The 18,786-nt window shown below is 37.5% G+C and overlaps 1 protein-coding gene across 4 annotated transcripts in view; it reads left to right on the top strand.

Annotated features, from left to right (window-relative positions):
* The window catches only part of LOC112570991 (ubiquitin carboxyl-terminal hydrolase 34-like), a 51,692-nt gene that overhangs the window by 20,914 nt on the left and 11,992 nt on the right, over window positions 1–18,786 (top strand). For all 4 annotated transcript variants that reach the window (XM_025249761.1, XM_025249760.1, XM_025249763.1 and 1 more), the window contains exons 29-61: window positions 407–590; window positions 735–898; window positions 1,741–1,806; window positions 2,073–2,219; window positions 2,866–2,922; window positions 3,298–3,375; window positions 3,746–3,840; window positions 4,145–4,314; window positions 5,662–5,833; window positions 7,681–7,759; window positions 8,011–8,064; window positions 8,181–8,297; window positions 8,851–8,915; window positions 9,352–9,481; window positions 9,966–10,031; window positions 10,309–10,389; window positions 10,891–10,973; window positions 11,297–11,375; window positions 11,806–11,973; window positions 12,184–12,471; window positions 12,709–12,753; window positions 13,038–13,142; window positions 13,455–13,602; window positions 14,367–14,461; window positions 14,861–14,893; window positions 15,159–15,207; window positions 15,707–15,792; window positions 16,042–16,125; window positions 16,455–16,561; window positions 16,928–17,105; window positions 17,766–17,923; window positions 18,193–18,271; window positions 18,468–18,594. In XM_025249761.1, coding sequence (XP_025105546.1) covers window positions 407–590; window positions 735–898; window positions 1,741–1,806; window positions 2,073–2,219; window positions 2,866–2,922; window positions 3,298–3,375; window positions 3,746–3,840; window positions 4,145–4,314; window positions 5,662–5,833; window positions 7,681–7,759; window positions 8,011–8,064; window positions 8,181–8,297; window positions 8,851–8,915; window positions 9,352–9,481; window positions 9,966–10,031; window positions 10,309–10,389; window positions 10,891–10,973; window positions 11,297–11,375; window positions 11,806–11,973; window positions 12,184–12,471; window positions 12,709–12,753; window positions 13,038–13,142; window positions 13,455–13,602; window positions 14,367–14,461; window positions 14,861–14,893; window positions 15,159–15,207; window positions 15,707–15,792; window positions 16,042–16,125; window positions 16,455–16,561; window positions 16,928–17,105; window positions 17,766–17,923; window positions 18,193–18,271; window positions 18,468–18,594 — 3,637 coding nt within the window. The remainder of the gene's footprint in view (window positions 1–406; window positions 591–734; window positions 899–1,740; window positions 1,807–2,072; window positions 2,220–2,865; window positions 2,923–3,297; window positions 3,376–3,745; window positions 3,841–4,144; window positions 4,315–5,661; window positions 5,834–7,680; window positions 7,760–8,010; window positions 8,065–8,180; window positions 8,298–8,850; window positions 8,916–9,351; window positions 9,482–9,965; window positions 10,032–10,308; window positions 10,390–10,890; window positions 10,974–11,296; window positions 11,376–11,805; window positions 11,974–12,183; window positions 12,472–12,708; window positions 12,754–13,037; window positions 13,143–13,454; window positions 13,603–14,366; window positions 14,462–14,860; window positions 14,894–15,158; window positions 15,208–15,706; window positions 15,793–16,041; window positions 16,126–16,454; window positions 16,562–16,927; window positions 17,106–17,765; window positions 17,924–18,192; window positions 18,272–18,467; window positions 18,595–18,786) is intronic.

An 18,786-nucleotide genomic window follows, 5' to 3' on the forward strand; every position in this document is an offset into this window, starting at 1 on the left:
ATTGTGCAGACAAAAGGAATGTCATATCAAAAGTATTTTCAGTGGGAAGGGAAATAAGATCATCAATGGATGTGAAAATAATGGAATGTGTCATGATTTTTTGGTTGTAGTGACTGGTGGTAATCCAAAGTACTAACACCCAAGTTTGTAGACACTCTCACCATGCATATAAACTTTGCAGGACAGATTGTATACTTTTCACTTTTCCCTCATTTGAGAAAAGTATCAGTGTTATTCCTTCTAGATGAACAGTCGTTTTGGTGAGGCCTTTAGGTCAAGTGAAATGGGAACCTGATGTTCAGATGGCTTATGATTAGCAGAATAGTAAGTGTGGAAGGCAGTGAATGCTTCTGTGCATGCTACATGTCAAGCTCTGCACACTTAAGCATGCTATGGCTTTGTGCAGGCTCTGCTGGAGGAGACATTTCAGTGTTTGTTTGCTCTGCCTTCACCATCAAAAAGATACTACCCACGATGTAAGAGTCATGCTTCTCGCACCGCAGGCTATGATCTGCTGGTGGAACTGTCTAAAGGCTGCAAAGAAAATTATTATCTGCTTCATTTGAAAATGATGTCACAGCACAGCAAAGGTAAAGTTTATTGCAATTATTGCTGTATTCACAATGACTATAGTTTTAGTGGCAGTCTTGCAGATTTTTTTTAAATGTTATATTTTTGTATTTTTTTAAATGTGTTGCTTAGATATGCTTATCTTTGTGATCAAATGTTATCAGATTCGCATGCTGCCTATCAGTGGGATTACTGGCCCCATGAAGATGGACGCTCTAAGTGTGGTTATGTAGGATTGACTAACCTGGGAGCCACGTGTTATCTGGCTACCTGCATGCAACATCTGTACATGATTCCACAGGCTAGAGAGTCTGTCCTGCAGGCAAAGGTAACTTGTGTGTCAAGTGCCCACCATTGTTGTATGATTGAAAGTAAATAATATTTCATTAAGTTCTTTGAATGTGCAAATTTTATGGAAAAATTTTAAAACCCTTGTATAATCCATTTAAAAGAAGACAATTTTTTTATGTATGCATATGAAATTGCAAAATTGTTGTAACTTAAGGTAACAGTCATGTAGCAATAAGACTGCACGTTTATATCTACATCTACACATATAGCAATAAAACTGCAAAAAATTTCTCAGTGTGTGGTGGGGGGGGGGGGGGGAGTAGGGATTGAGCTTAGATGACCTTAAAAAAAAATTTGTGTTGATCAGTATGTACATATGCTCAGGCTGACTCAGGAATTATATGGTGTGCTGTTTATGGCCTTGATATGAAATTATTGTCACCTTAGTCTTGTAATTGATGTCCTTGTGGCAGTTTTCCTTTTGACAAGTCACATCTCATCAGTGACAGCCTATCAGATAAAAATCATTTCTGCAGTTTTTAATCATTTGGTGTTTAGCATGTTTATTATGTTAAGACAAAGCAGCTGCAGAACTTCGTAGCATCTGTGCTTTGTAATAATCAGCAATGAGTAAACAACTGTGAGAGTGAGTTGTTATGAACTGCACAACTTGAGTCACATTTTTCTTTTTCTTTTTTTTTTTAAGGCCCATATTGGTGACAAGCAAACTATAACTTCGCCATAGCTAGGGTTAAAGAGTGTCTCCAGCAAATAACCATGATCAATTTTTATCTTCATTCCAGTCAAGAAAGTCATTTTCTCATTCTTTTGTGTGATTCATTGTTGCACAAAGTAGATTAATTCATTCATCATTTTCAGTGTTCAGAGTATACAAAGCATGAAGGAACTTTGGTGGAGCTACAGAAGATGTTTGCTTACCTTCAGGTAGAGGAATAAACTGCAAAGTAACAATTCAACTAAAGTATTGCAGTCAATAAAATATGTTTGTTTCCTTCATGCATGGACACTAGAAATTTCTGTGTATTGCTTTAGAAATCCTTAACATCTTAAAAACAGCTTTTTCAGTTTTAATTTGTAAATATGTTTTAATCTGAAGAATGTTCTTTATTTAAAACAAATTTTTAACTTCCTTGTGTTTTATTAGAAAAACAATATTGCAAGTATTAAAAGCCATTTTTTTCTTTTGTTAGGAAAGTGAGCGTAAAGCTTACAATCCCAAGAGTTTCTGCAAAGTATACATGATGGATAAACAGCCTTTAAACACAGGTGAACAAAAGGACATGACTGAGTTTTTCACAGACCTCATCACCAAGATGGAGGAAATGTCCCCTGAAATGGTGAGTGACGTGATTAGGTTGTGTCAGTGAGAGCAAGATGTGAGTGGCATGAGCAGGTCATAAGTCTATAAAAGTGAGATGTGTGATTGACCTGAATGGGGTGTAACTCTGTGAGAGCAAGGTGTGTAGGTGTTGTGAAGTGGTGGTGGTCTGTTTAAGTGTGAGAAGTGCATAGTCTATGAGTCTTCTGGGATAATACTGGTCTGTTGAGGCATAAGACAGTTGGTCATCTTATAAGTAAGATCTTAGACACTTATTACTGTCTAACTGCTGGCATGCCATCTGTAGTAGCTTATAGGTACTTTGCACTTCTTTTATATGTCTTTTTATCTGTTTGTTATCTCCCATCACATGCATGCATATAAACACTCTTTCTTTGTGTGGATACAAAGGCTTAAACATAAGGCATCAGATATTGTTTATCGGTTATTTACCTGGAATGTTAATGTGGGACTGGTGGCCAGTCACTTTTAGTGCATCAAATCAGGACCATAAATTGTCAGTGATCCTGTTTATAAGGTGTCAGTGGTAGTGAAGAACCGCAATTACAAAACAACATGTCTATAAATGTTAAACATTCTGATTTCAAGTCAATATTTGTGGCAATTTTTATACATTTGCTGTTGTTGCTTTTTTTTTTGTACAGAAAACCAAGATCAAGGATCTGTTTGGTGGTGTTATCACCAACAATGTTGTTTCATTGGTAAGCAATAGAGCCATACTAAATATGCCACATTCTTGTATTCATTATTACAAGCCCTACATTCTGAAAGATAACTTCGAGAGACAGTGAAAGGGACAGGAAATGGAGAGCACTGCCTCACCTGTGCCACTGTTCTCGTACAACAAAATTTGACTTTGCCTCGGCATCACTACAAGACAAGTGAAGCCGGCCGAGGGGTCAAACAGCCCCTTGTAGGATGGCTTTGGTAGGAAAAGGAGTCTGGTGGAAGAATTTAATAGAGATGTTCTTCGCTTTCACTAGGAATTCTTTATTTATAAACGATTTTGTTTATGTCTTTGGCTTTGTATCATTTGCTTTTAGTTTTGTTTTCAATTGTTATTAACACTTTTCCAGGATTGTCCTCATGTGAGCAGGACTTTTGAAGAGTTCTACACAGTCCGTTGCCAAGTGACAGACATGAAAGACCTATTTGTAAGTTTTTTGGTACCTTTCTCACTCATAAATATGCTGATTATTATTTTTTTAATATAGATTTTCCAGTGAAAATGTATTACAACTTAAAGCGATTTCAGTTGTGGAATATAATGTGCTTTACAACCCTACCTACATGCTGGGAAGGGGTGGGTTGAGATCTTGGACCAGCACTCTAAACTGTCCCAAGATGTGGCATCAGCTTACAAGGCTGGAATCTCTCACCATGCTAGAATTGCAATTTATTGCTTCAACACCAGTAAAGATTTTACTCCATACCTGTTCAGTTTTTGTCTCTGTTCACTCATTTTTGGGTTATAGTGACAAATGCTTGATGCTGTTCATAGATGAACTGGTTTTTGGTCTGCAGGAGTCTCTTGATGAAGTAACTGTGAAAGATATGCTAGAGGGTGACAACATGTACACCTGTTCCAAGTGTCAAAAGAAAGTCCGTGCAGAAAAAAGGTTTGGAATCATGTTTAGGATGTCTATTTCCTTCTACTCTAGTTACGTTCGCATTAATTCAAATTTCAACTATTGATAATGATCAGTATTTAATGATCTTTAGTGCTGATTTGCAAGCAGCAATGTGTAAATTTGTTTCATAAACTTTTCAATGTCATCAGTGTTTTTAAATATTTTTTATTCCTTTTCTTGAAATGAAAGGGCTCATTTAAAAGTAATATTTGTTGAATGTCTTTCCTGTTTTTCAGTTTATGGATTAGTGCTAACTGTAAGTTAGGGCTGGCTTTCTCTGTCTTTTTATTAGGGCATGTTTTCGGCGATTGCCACGAATACTATGCTTCAATACAATGCGCTACACATTCAATATGGTGACGATGATGAAGGAGAAGGTGAACACGCACTTCTCTTTCCCTTTACGACTCGACATGAGTCCATATATGGAGCATAACTTACTGGGCCCGGACAAACTAAAAGGTGAGCTGAACCTTAGATTTGTCAGTAGGTGTTCCAAGGGGAATTTTTTTATGAGCAAAATGAAAGTACTTAGACAAATAGATTTCTCTTTGATGTCCTTGAAAAAAACTGGAGAACTGCAGAATTAGGCAAAAAAAATGCTTACTACCTGTCCATCATGGTACATGTGTTGGTTACGGTAAACAGCTAGCTGGCTACAAAAGGTGAACAGCATGGCTGATAGTGTTATCAGATTTCTCACTCTCAAGATCATCATTTTGGACTTCAGTGGGGTGGGTATATGCAGTCCCAGATACTTCAAGGCACCTTTCTGGTTCAAGACAAGTTTGTGATAATTGATCTGATCCAACAGAGCTGACCTAATGGTGGCGCATGAAGTTTCTTCAAAATGCATCTTCTGAATAAGCCTTGAGACTTTGCACTCTGATAAGGCCTGCTATGTGCGGCCTCTTTCCTTATTGTAAGGGCACACCTGGCAGCAAGTCTTCACTTCATCTGCTGCTTAAACAGGTTTTCCAGCATCCAGTCCTAAAATAAATCTCACCATTTGACAGAAAAAAAAATACCACAATTTTTTTCCATGTAGTGAGTGATGTTCAAAACAATACAAATGTACAGTGTGTTGGAAGGTGCAGGATTTTGTTTGAAATGGCATCACAGTCACAGCAGCTTCCTCATTTTGGAGTACCTATAATCAACTTGTGTCAATTTAGGCAGAAGACTGAGTTGCAACTGAATTAATATTAAGAGTCTTGTCAGAGTGTAATTTTATCTGTATGCTAAAGTGAAATTTAATAACATTTTTAAAAAGAGACAGAAAGCATTTTATATTGTTGTAGAGCCAAACACATTTGGCATTAACAAGCATCAAAAGCTATGCAACTGAAGTCTATAGTCAATGCTTACGAGTGTGGTGTACGTGACTTTACCTTTGAGAATGAATCTGTCAGGCATAGCTGTCATAACCTGAACTTGTACTAACGAGAGAATTTGTATTATTAAGCTCAGGTAAACGTTGTTCCATGCCAGTATGTAAAAGTAATAGACACCTAAAATCATTTGTGCCATCTGCGGTCCAGCTGCTGATTCTCATATGAAGTGACAGTGGTGTGTGTTTGATGTTGTAGATGCACACATGATTATTCTTGATATAAAGTTGTTTGTTTTATATTATATATATATAATTTTCACTTGCCTTATGTTTTTCATTGCTAATTTTAATGCTGCGCCTTGCAATGAACTTTATTCTTACTTTTATTTCTTTTACTTGTAACTAGAGCACCTTCCCATATTCTAATTGCCTACTGGGACAAAGAAAGTTGATCATTGTCATTGTCATAATTTCAGAGTGTGACACAGATGACTTCGGCTTTGAGAGTGAGATGCCCGAGGATGCTGAGAGCAGCTATGAGTATGAGCTGACGGGTGTAACAGTGCACACAGGCACAGCGGATGGGGGCCATTACTATAGCTTCATTCGGGATCGCCTGCATCCGACAGACAGTGGTCAGGATAAATGGTTGGTGCCTCCTTGGTTCTTTCATTCAAATTTTGCTAGCTAGCACATGAATGACAGATGTCAGTCTAAAATATCTTCCCGTCCTTCACTTCTTCAAAAAAATGTGATCTTGAGCAATGAAAGCATATTTTTCACTTAAAATAAGAGCATGTGGTTAAAGATCTCATTTAAATATTGAAATATTTATTAGTAGCTGGTGACATAGGTAATAGTTGAAACTGATCAGACATTGCTCTCACATCATGTCAAAGAACACCTTCTCTTTCATGTTCTGCATTATCAGTCAGGGCTTCTGATTACGCAGAAAATTGCGTACAGTACGCATTAAAAGTTCGGAGGACCCCTTCAATTTTCATCAATGGGGTCCCAGGGGACCCCTTCAAATTTGGGCGAAGAACAGATATAAAATTGAGTAGGTGTAGTGTCTGACATCGTAGACCAACCTATTGTTGTCGTCTGCTGCAAGGCGAGAGTAACTTCCCTTGCACTGAGTTTGTTTTCCCTTACCAAGAAGAGTTCTATTAAAGGCCGATATCTTCCCACCGGGGGGAAGTGAGTGGTATCGTCCGTGCAAGGGAAGGTAGGAGTACACGAGGTGCGGACTGCCATCGGCCAGTCGTCTTCAATTACTACCCGGACAAAAGGCGGGGTGGACATCACAGGCACTGCCGACTAGCCTGGCAATAAATCATCTCCCTCACCCAGTACTTGCGGTAGGGTCTGAGCGTTGATGCGAAACGACTTCTGTCTGAACATTCTGTCGTGGTTAGGACTGACTGTATTCTCCACAAACAAACAAAACTAGAATTTAAAAAGGAGAGAAGAATGAACAGCGCAAATGACACAAACATAAAAACAACTGAATTGATCGCATAATGGTCGGGTTAGATAAGCGAAGAAAGACACAGTGGGGGCGCTATGTTGCAGTCGTGAATTGTTGGCCATTTGTAAAAATTCAAAGATTGGACTCAAACCAAGGTGTACTTTAGGTCAGTCATCAGGAGGAATGAACTGAAAGTATTAAATATTATTATCCCCTCTTATGAGTAAAGAAAGATGTAAGGAAAGACAGTATGTTCAGATAGAAGCCGTTTCGCCTCACTTTTTCTTGGACCCTACATAAAGTACTAGTCGGCTGAGAAAGGCGTTTTATTGCTAAATATAGTTTGCAACTGAAACTCGTTTCATTTATTTGTACAGTTTCAAACACCTAGCTTCGATCCCCCTTCATCTCATGATTTACGTAACATTCAGAATCCACTGAATGTCACTGAGCTGTGGGCGTCACGTCTTGCCGAGGTTCGCTTTTCTACCTTGCACCAGGTTTTTTTATCCCAACTTTGATACTTTTAGCAACGTGCCACCTCTCGTTGATGTTTCTTACAACTCTAGTTCTCACTAACTTATTAATTGCCAGGTTACGGTCGAGAACTTCCTCTTGACTGATGGCATCTGAGGCATTCATACTTTCATACATCCTCTCCCATCCACCACCAGGTGCAGCTTTTTTAACTTATTTCAAAGATGTCGTTGACATCGTGGTTAAATTCATTGCCTTAGAAACGGAAAGAAAGTGAGCACCCCAAGTACAATGAGCATACGCTCATCACAGATGCTTGCACAGACATCATGGCACAGAAATCTCGCCGTTTCTGACTAGACATTACAGTGCTTTGTGTGCCTGAAAGGCAGTTGAACAAAGTATGTTGATTTTTTTTCTACATTGTAAAGGGACCCCTTAGAGTTAGCCTGGGACCCCTTAGAAATCTGAGGAAGGGGTCCCTGGGACCCCAAAGAATTTAGCCTTAGCAGAAGCCCTGATCAGTTCTTCACCTTTGAATTTGCAGGTTCCTGTTTAATGATGCAGAAGTGAAACCTTTCGATCCAGGCCAAATAGCAGGGGAGTGCTTTGGTGGGGAGATGACAGTAAGTCACAAGGGACTGAGATGTAATATACTTGTCAAATGTTTTTTTGTGCATGTTAACTTGTGAAATGTCTTGTGAAAATCTCACATGGATAAAGGTTACCTAATTAAATTTGTTATGGTCTTTTTGTTGAGGAATATTATTTCTGTTTTTTTCTCCACCCCCTACACTCCATCTGTGCTCAGTGTCCTATTTTCCGTTATATGCACTTTACATTATTCATGCCTTTTTTTTTTTGTTATTATTTTCAGAGTAAAACCTATGATTCTGTAACTGATAAATTCATGGACTTTTCCTTTGAAAAGGTGAGTTTGACTTTTTTTTTCAGTATCAGTTAACTGAGTGGAGTTTTATCAGGAATTTCTAAACATGGCATCTGTTCTGGAATATGTACTTAGCCATCATCAACTTCTCTGTGTAGACCAACAGTGCCTACATGCTGTTCTATGAACGATGTCTGCCACAGAAAAATAGCATAGAAGCTAAAACTGAAGACAAGTGCAAGTTTAACTTCGACCTTTCAAAGGAGCTTGCAGAAGTGAGTTATTGATGATTTGTTTCACTTGACATAAGGAACTGATACATCAGTTTCAGATCTTAAAATGTTCTGTAATAATGTATATAAAAATATTCATCTGTTTCCTTTCATTTGATAGGGATAAACTTTGAAAAAAGAAAACAGTGGCTTGATCAGCCATGCACAGGGCTCAGAGAGGTTTCTTATGGTGCAATTCGTAAATAGCTGTGGCCACCTCGGTCAGATCTCAAGTGTAAAAAGTATTAGAGTTACTAGTGTGAAACCTGCATAGAAAAACACCATCAACACTATTACACACTCCTGCCACCACCACCACATACCAATCAGCCCCACGTACAGTCATAATTCACTACACACACACACCAGCATCAAGAAGCTGTATGGCTTGGTGGACTTCTGTCTTGTTAGTATTGCATGCAATCAGAATCTACCATAGGGAGTTGGCAATCTGTAGGTATACATACTACAAATAGTTTTCTTGCAGTTACATTTTTTTCTATTCTTTTTACTAAATTAGTATATTTATTAACACTTGCATTCTTGTATGTTTCAGTGGATTTGGAAGGACAATATGCAGTTTCTACAGGACAAAAATCTGTTTGAACATTCGTACTTTGCGTATGTTTACATTTTTTTTTCTGAGTGATATTCTACAAATGTGTTACAGTTTACACTCTGCTTTACCTTATGCTCACCCATACAAAATATTTGTCCATTGCTTGTGAAAGAACACCATTCCTTGTCCCTCCCTTGTCTAATACCTTAAGATTACTGCATTGATTATTAACAAGGTCTAGAACTGTTAGATAGAGAAGGGCTGAGCATTGGTGTATTGTCCTGGCTTTGTGGTCCTTTCTAGTTTGTAAACACAAGATTTTTACTATAGTGTATAAGATTTTCATATAACATTTAAAAATTTTTGCATTTAATGCACCAAAGCAACAATAATCATTAGTTTCTTTATTTATGTAAATGCTTCAGAGAAATGTTGGTTAACAAGTGTAACAAATCACAGAAAGTGTACAGACATACATGTGTGTGCGTGTTTGTTTAGTTTTATGTGGCAGGTGTGTGGTTATATTCCTACTCAGCTGCCGAAAGATGACCACCAGACTATATCCCTTAAAGCAGCTCAGCTGTCAACATCGTTTGTACTTGAGACTCTGATTCATTCAAAAGAAAAGGTATTTTTTTTAAGTTGTCTATTTTATTACCATGAGCAGAAAGTTTAGACCGAAAATATAGATAAATAAACATCCATTATGCTGCCTTGCTTTAAGCTTGTCAGTAATATTACTAAAAAGTGTTAAAAATGTAAGAATGATAAGAAAACGAAAAACGGTCAAAGGAAATTTACATTTGAGATAATATTTTGCACTAGTTTATTCCAGTAAAAACAATTTCTTTAGGAATCCTAATTTCCTTGATAACCCAGATTCTGAATTCTCTCCCCTTTCCCCCTCTTGCCCTCCCCATCCACCCATTCGCCCTCCTTCCCCCTCCTTCCCTTTATGTTTTATGTCCCCCCCATCCCCTACTTTGTGTGTCTTCTCTTACCCGCCCACCCCACAAAAAATCCCAAAATTGGCATGCATTTTCATTAACTGAGCTACAACAGCAAGTGCCTTTGATCTTAAATAGTTTTGAGTGCATGTTTTGTGTTGACAGCCCACCATGCTGCAGTGGATTGAACTACTGACCAAACAGTTTAACTCCTGCCATGCTGCCTGTGAAGTAAGTGACAGACTGGGCTAATTTGCTCCTAATGGCTGTGATCTAAATATTTAGGGTTTGGAGTTATAGTACTTCACAAGTTTCAACACATTTGTTGTTTCACATCAGATATATATGTATAAGTGAATAGATGAATTCCTCTGCAGTGTGGTAAATAGTCATGTGCTCATCAAGTATTATGTATTCTTGTCTCCTCAAGCATTTCATCTATTATTTGTTCAGCATTTATATTGTGTGATTTATGTGTCTCATGTATGTTCCTTCTTGAATTTTGAAGTGGTTCTTAGACCACATGGCTAATGATGACTGGTGGCCACAGCAGATTCTGATCAAATGCCCAAACCAGGTGGTGCGACAGGTTAGTGAAAGCTGAATAGGGTTTGAAGGAAGCTTGAGGAAGTAATTGACCAACGTGGTTGGCGGAGCAAAAGATGAAGAGCTTCTGAATAGCTCTTTTTTTTTTTTTTTCCCCCCTTCTCTTACTTAAAGGCCAGACTTACACCTTACTGCAGTAAAGAATGGTTTGACCCATGGAGAGAAGTGCTGGTTACCCTAGTGGTTATTCTTCACTAATTGTTTCAATCTGGCCTGACAATACCCTCACCTCCCTTCCCTCGGTTGAACCATTCTTTTTACCAAAAGGTATCTTAAAATCAGCATAAACCATTTTTAATGGTTCTGATATTTGTGCTTGTCAATCTTGCCTTCAGTTCATGAACATTTGTTAAATAGTGATACAGTTTTCAAGGGAAAACGTTGTGCTCCTTAAAAACACATGAGTTTATTAAAACACTTTTTCTATATTTTGCATGGTATTGGCACAACTGCTGTAAGTGTGACTTTTTTTTTTTGGTGACAGATGTTTCAACGACTCATCATTCATGTTATTACACAACTAAGAAACGAGCATGTGGATCTGTACATGCAGCCAATAGTAGCAGGGTTAGTAAAGAGATTATCTATTTGATCAGCAGTCTAATCAGAAAATGGTTTTGTGAAACATTGGAAAGGATGTGTTAAATAGTGTTGGTGTCAAAAAAATAATAACGCTGTTCATGTTAAACATGATTATTAAATTATGGTAAAATGATTTCATATTTGAAGATGCCGCCTTATTTTTGTTTGTTTTCTTCATAAAAGGCTAGTATTTCTGCATGCTCATTCCGCAAAATATGTTAACACTTTATTACATGTAACATATTATATTAGCTATATGTAATGTTACATCATATTAGCTATATGTAATATTATATATTTCTGTACAGGGAGGATGGAGAGATTGATGTCTCGGAACTGGGTAATCGCTCTTGTGTCACACGCTTTGTCAAGAAGATGTTGACAATTGTGAGTAATGATTGTCAGCAGATAGTTACAGTGTAATTATGTGGGAGCTGTTAATAGTTTTCATTTGTCAGCTTTTGGTCATAGTACCTTAGCAGATGTCTTTAATCAGTCTTTGGTCATTGTACTGTAGACAAAACATCTTTTATCCAGCAATTTTAGTAAGGAGACTAACAGTACATAGTGTTAGCAATGGGTCTTAGTATGAGAGTCCTCAACTTGCTGTTTGTTCACTTTTTTTTTTTTTTTTTTTTGCATTCTCTTGAAAGAGGAAAATGATAATTATTTACACAAGAACAGCTCTGTTCCTATCAGCATTGTCATTGTAATTCTATCATTTTTACTGAAAAATCTTGTTATGCAACAGACTTTAAAACCATAGCAGTGACCTGCAAATAAATTTCTAATATTTGACATTTACTTGTCCAAACAGATTGAACATGGCGTCCGGCCACACAGCAAGCATCTGACAGAGTACTTTGCCTTTCTGCTGGAGTTTGCCAAGAATGGGGAGGAGGAATGCATGTTCCTGATCAACATAAATGCCATATCCACCATGGTTTCCTTCTATATGGGCCAGAAGGCTCAGGGAGAGAGCTATGTAAGTGTCAAGCATTAGAAAAGCATATCAGTGAATAGTGTTCTTAAATACTGACTTCACTCATTCTTTAAATCAGCATCAAAAAACACTCATTTATAAAGTAATAGTTGCACTCTGTGTCATTGAATTACAAATCATGACAAGAATAATTTGATGTTTATAGCAATTGATGATGTGAGTCAGTAACGACCTATCATTTTGCATCATCAGGTGGAAATTCTCTCAGATGAGGAAGAAGAAGAGGAAGTGTTGACTTTGGCAGAGGAGGCGTATCGACCTACATCACTTGAAAAGATGATTGCTCTGACAGCCCTGTTAGTGGAGAAGTCAAGGGCCAACGAAAAACAGCTTCACCTCAGCCAGCGTGACTACAACGCTATCATTGGCAGCAAGGGCTTCCCCTTCCTGGTCAACCAGATCCGTGACAATATTAACATTCGCCAGACGTGCAACCTTATTTTTAGTCTTACCCGATGGAATGATACTCTAGCCATGGCTGTGAGTTTTCCCCATTACTAATCACATATACATAATCCCAAGTTTTTTAAAATAGCTAATTGTGTTATGTTTTGAAAACTAAATTGACAATTTGAGTATTTGCTAGCTTAAAGTGAGAAGAAATGACTGGTGAGGTCAGCATGGATTGTCTTTACAGACAAGATTTCTAGGAGTCTGGGAGGAAGGTTTTAGAAATAATGCTAAGCTTTATATCTATATATACTCATCTATTTGCAGATTGTGAACATGATCTTCAGTGCAATCAGGAAGTTGAGTCCAGAGGTTAGTTAATGAATATTAGACACATGTCTAAGAAGCAGGTGAAATAGCAAGTATGTTTTAAATGGTAAATGCTAACGTTCTGAATCACTTGACTTTTCCTTTAATATTTTAAATGCCTCAAAGAAGACATGCATGCTTTTAATGCTTTATATTTTCAAGACATTTTGCTTAGTAGTTTCTTAGTTCTTTGAACGTTCCTTATTATGCTGACTTGTCAGATCTTAACACGTTTTTGTGTGTGTGCGTGTGTTTGGTTTGGATGTGCATGTGTGGACTGTTATCAGCATGCACAGCCATTTTTCAAGCTTCTATCCATGTTAGTAGAGTTTGTTGGGGGACCACCTGGAATGCCACCCTATACGCAGTATGTTCTTCATCGTCTCTGGGAGGTAAGACAAAACTTGTTAAAGCCCTGATCAAAAGGGGTTTAGTATTTTGTTGATTTAAAAGCTGCCATATTTTGGCATAAAGGGAATCATTATATGCATCAGGTCATTTTTTATAGTTCAGCAATATCTTTCACAAGAAAGGTATTTTTGTATTACAACCTTAATTTCGTGTGTGTTTATGCATGTGTAATACCATGCACTTTTTATTAAAGGTGCTCAAACAACATATTTAGTTTACTGTTTGCATATATTTACTCAGAAACTCACCATCTTTGTGAAAAACTTAGTATTTATTCTAGGTGATTATTGCAGCTCACAAAAATTGCGCCACAGCCATGTCTGGAGTGGCTGACAACACAAGTGACCCGTAACAAGATTGCACAGGCCTGGACACTGGACCAGATGGATGGCTGGGTGGAACACTATCTGATCAGCCACAATAATGTTCGTGTCAGAAACTGTAAGTGCTGAGATCAACCCTTTTCTCGCTCCATAGAATGGAGCAAACATTCTGATCTTCATGGTAGCCTCTTACATTGGAATAGTTCTCGCATCCAGTACAAACTGTCCATGCTGTTTTTATTTCTTTGCTTGCACCTGCCCTGATTATTTCTCTAAACTGCTCCTCCCTTAAGTCCCAGGTAGACAACTCTGCTCCTTGCCTGATGATCGTCTTCTTACTCTTCCTATCACCAGAAATGTGCACTGAAAACGCACCTCTTCTGTAAACATTGCTCCTAACAACCTTTCCCATAATGCTAGTCCTTTTTCACACCCTTCTTTTTGCAATATCATGTTACTCTTAGCTCTTGTTCTTGTTATTTGGTTCTTCTTTATGTTTTCTGTATTTGATTTTATTCTTTGTTAGTACTGTTGTTTATTCTTTTATAGCTCATAAGTTTTTTTGTTTGTTTTTTATCTTGTCCTTGGATGCTGTCCATGTTTCGTTCTTGTTCTTAAGCGCTAAGAGCATGCTCTTAGGTGTGTGAGTATGCACTTTACAAATTTTGCATTTATTATTTATGAAGAAGATTGTCTGTAAGGTAAAATGCATAGCAAACTAAACATAATGCATTTTAGTTTCTGTGTTGTCACATGTGGTAGAAATTCTTTTGTTCCTGGATCTCATATTTATCAGTTCTTGGATTTAGTATTTGGTTGATTTCCACCCATCCACAGTATGATATCTTTTAGTAATGGTAATCATTTTTCTGGTCTCCACAGCTGCTGCTTACTTATTAGTAGCTCTTGTGCCTTGTAATCAATTCCGTCAAAGTTTCCGTTCTGGTCGCAACCTCAGTGCACACAAGGAGATAATGGTATGTTTTGTTTTTATATGTCCTAACAGTTGATGTGATTGGCTTCATTTTATTTTTCATAATCATTCCTTGCAATGATATAATATGGGACAAGAAACATCACATAAGGAGACTGTTGTAGTTAACATTCTGAGCTCTGCATATGACTGTTGTTGTCACCTTTACTCGCTCCATATTAGTGTAATAACAGAATTATGCAATAAAGTTCCAGTGCTTAGTAAGTTAAAGGATTAGAAATCTGAGTCATTTATCACCTACTCATTTAACTCCCCCTGCAACACTCACAAGCACACCTCTTCACATCTAATCTGCATTACAACACTCTTCAGAAAAGTTGCATTTTTGTGATTTGATTTAATTGAATACCTAATTAATATTTTCTATAAAATTTTGTAACAGATGAGCACAGATGCACAGATGGCTCTACATCAGGTGGGTTAATGTTTAAGGATAGCCTGCCATAAAGTGAGGTTGGTTCAGTTTGGCTTATGAACTGATTGTAGTGGAGGGAGGGGGGAAATGTGAGTTAAATGTACGTATTTTGAGATTTGTTCAAAAATGGTAAGTGTACAATAGCAGGCATATACATGTGTGCAACTACTATAATGGGGGTTTTTAACAGTTAATTATAATAATAACTATATGATGTCTCTGCCTTCATTTCATTTAACCTGGCTAACATTTCTGATATTCTCAGATTTATGAACATCTGCTGAGTCTGCTGTCACGAGCAAGACTGTATGTTGGTAAGTCAGTCTGTAGCTGGAGCACGTTTTGTCTGCTGTTGAAGTGTCTGTGTAAGCAAATACTTTCTGGTAATAATAGATAAATTATAGGCATGAATGTCCCTGCAGCAAAAAATTTCTTGATCTGTGCTCAGATTCCATGAAGAAGTGTACCTTAATCTCTTAATGCTGTCAAGCTGGAATAGGCAGCCAACCACAGATCTGAGGAATTTTATGACTGTTAATCAGACTTCTCATTACCCTTTTCTAAATCAAAGGCTAGTGAATAACCTGTAACCCTTTTAATTTGAGTTTTCAGCAACAAGCAGCATAACGGGACCATCCTGACAATAATAAACTGCTATAGCAAACATTGATTTGAAAATAAACCACACAGCATGACTTTCAAAAATGAATTCATGCTTATTTTGAAATTTGGAGCCCAAAAATATTTTATAGGGAACATTTCTGGTTCAGGGGAGCATCACATAATGGAGAGATGTGTTTTGGTTTATTGCAGATCCCCAGGTGCATGGCACCACCAAGCTGGTATGGTACTTTACAGTGATGAACTTCTGCGTCATCTCAAAAACTGAGAAATTAATGGTGAGTGGAGTCTGTATTTATTTTTACCAAACAACCCAGTATCAGGAGCTTAGAGGCACAATTCCTCTTTAGCCATTTAAAATACAGCTCCAAGGAAAACTTCATTTTTTATATGGCATGAAACGAGCTGGGGGGGGATTATTTGCATAACTTTACACGGACTTAGGTGCATTTACATTGGTTTTGAGAATCATGTTTGTGTTTGCGCTTAGTATATTGATTATATATACATATATATGAACATTTCAGTTCAGTGAGTATTTTCTCGACTTGTGGCAACTTTTTCAACCTAAGCTGTTGGAACCCCAGATTGCCATGCACCACAACAAGCAGGTAATGCTCGTGTGCTGTGTATGCAAGGTTCTGTGGAGAAAGTGGAATGTCATACAGTAGTAATGCCATCGTTGCTCCTGAATCTTTGCTAAAATTCGTTCTTTTCCTTTTTCAAATTACTTGGTCTTTTTTTAATTCCATCCCCATCCCCACCACCCACACACCTAAATAGAACTCATTTCCCTAGTTACCTATAAAAAGCAGCCAGTATAATGTAATTTGTTGTAATTATTTTTATTTTTATTTATTTTTTTTTTTTTTTTAACTTTCATGGCTGGTAATTTTCCGGCAGTTTTCAGTGTATAATCTACAGCTTTATTTCTTTGCAGGCACTTCTTACTTTCTGGTACACAGTATGTGTGGACTGCCCTGAAAATGTCAAGCTGATTGTCTCTAATCCACATGTCTGTAAAAACATTGCCTTCAATTATATTCTGTGAGTAACATTTTTGTGTGTAATATTCCTCATACTTATATCTATGAGAGAGAAAGTGTGTCTGTGTGTAGGTGCATGCTTGTATACAAAAGAGAGTCTCTAAGATGCTAATATAAGTCCTGATGTAATATTTTGTGTGCCATTAACAGCAGACTAGATTATTGTACACTTCTTTTAACATTTCAGTTTAAAAACTGTTTAGATCAAATATTTTGTTTGATATGCTGTTAATATTGCATGTCCAGAGAAGGATGCATTTAAAATCATTCTGAAAGCTGGTGCATTTTATTCTCTAAAAGCTGATGCATTTTATTCTCTACAAGCTTTTGACTTGTATTGATCCATTTTCCATGTTGTCTTCCCCAGGGCTGACCATGAGGACCAGGATATCATGATGTTTAATCGTTGTATGCTCCCCTCGTACTATGGCTTGCTTCGAATCTGCTGTCAGCTTTCTCGAGCTTTCACACGTCAGCTGGCTCAGCATCAGAACATTCAGTGGGCATTCAAGAACATCACACCCTATCCTTCACAGTACACTGCTGTGAGTAGCAGCCATTCTAGGCACCTCTCTTGAATACTGGTGATATTTTGCATGTTGAAAATATTGTTACATGACATCGCAGGTTGTTGGTATCAACAAGTTGCTTAAGTTAAATTAGTTTATATTTGCATATATGCAACAATATATCAGTTAATTTTGAAGTAACCAAAGTTTCCATCTTAAAATTTTTAGTTTTTCTACAGTTCTTGTGTCATCAAGATATGGACCCCCACCATACCTCCTCTTTCTCTCTTTATGTATGATAGAGGCTGATCCCGTGAGAAAAACTCAAAATGTGCAGTGCTGAGATATTTATAATGAGGATATGTCTGTACATGACATGTGAATGCTTGTCAGAGGTTCCCACATTTTCAAAGCCAGGAACAGCACATCAAAAATAGGACATGAGAAAGAATAAAAGCATTTTTATGACAAGTTCAGTGAAAGACTAATATGTTATTTATCAGAGAGGCATCAGCATGTATTTACAAAAATATTAGACACAATTGAAAAGATATTGAAGGGAAGGTTGTTGGTTTTTTTTTAAACTCTTATTAGATGGTCTACACATGGCAGGTTTTATTACATCTGTTTTTACATAAGCGCACATGCATATCTGAGAATACATGCATTATCTACTGTGTGGTATTATGTAAACAGGCTGTGGATGAACTGTACAAGATGATGCGGCTGATGGCTGCACGCTACGCGGACAGTTCAGAGGAAGAGATACGAGCAGTGAACACTTTCCGCCGCACCACCATCTGCATGTATATCCATGACCTCGAGGCTCGAACCCACTGGCAGACATTAATCTCGTAAGTAGAGACACAGGGCTTACTTGTGGGGTTGTAAGAAAATTAGGATAGACTGAGTCAAATGTCACAATGAGCAAGAGAACTAAGTCAAGAGGAAGAAAGCCATAAGCCATGTGTACCATTTTTAGAGAGTTAAAAACTGGCCATTTGGCATTATCACACTGCAGCATTTTAGTCCCAGAGATGGCTCGTGCTGTGTAGTTATGATTAAAAATGGTGGAGGTAAAATAATGACAGTGTTTGATTGGCATCTGTTGACTTTCTCCTAGAGCTTTCAAGATTCTCATCGATGGGACAGAGGAGTGCATGCTCCTGATCTACCAGAATGGCCTGCAGACTCTATCAGAGGTGAACTGTTGAACTCTCTTTCTGATGCCTGCTAGTACACACTTTCAAGTTTAATGTTCTGTCATTTACTTCAGTCTTCATATTATTTTAGTTTCTTTCTGAAGATTGTACTGTAAGCATATCTTGTTGCATTTCTCTTCTCAGCTTGTAAAATGTCTTATCCTTTTAACAATGTGCAGTATTGATTTCTGTGCAGTCATTTTTCACTCTTCATGTAATGTACCATGAAGCAACAGCGTGTCATGTGACGGGTGATATCATAGACCTGTTGACTCTACTGCTGCAAGTTCTCAAGACAGCCCGAGAATGCATGGACACAAAAGGTAAATGTTACAAAACCTTAGCATGCCCTCTGTATTAAATTACATTTAGTGCCACTAATTCATTAATAGGTATTATCAGTCTTACAACACGTGCAGAACAAAATTGTAATAAAACAATTTCTTTGCTGAAATGTACATTGTGCATTTTTATATATTATACCATCTGAGAAAATTATTACCTTATTTTTTTGC

Source organism: Pomacea canaliculata, linkage group LG8 (assembly GCF_003073045.1).
Source record: "Pomacea canaliculata isolate SZHN2017 linkage group LG8, ASM307304v1, whole genome shotgun sequence".
Lineage (NCBI taxonomy): Eukaryota > Metazoa > Mollusca > Gastropoda > Architaenioglossa > Ampullariidae > Pomacea > Pomacea canaliculata.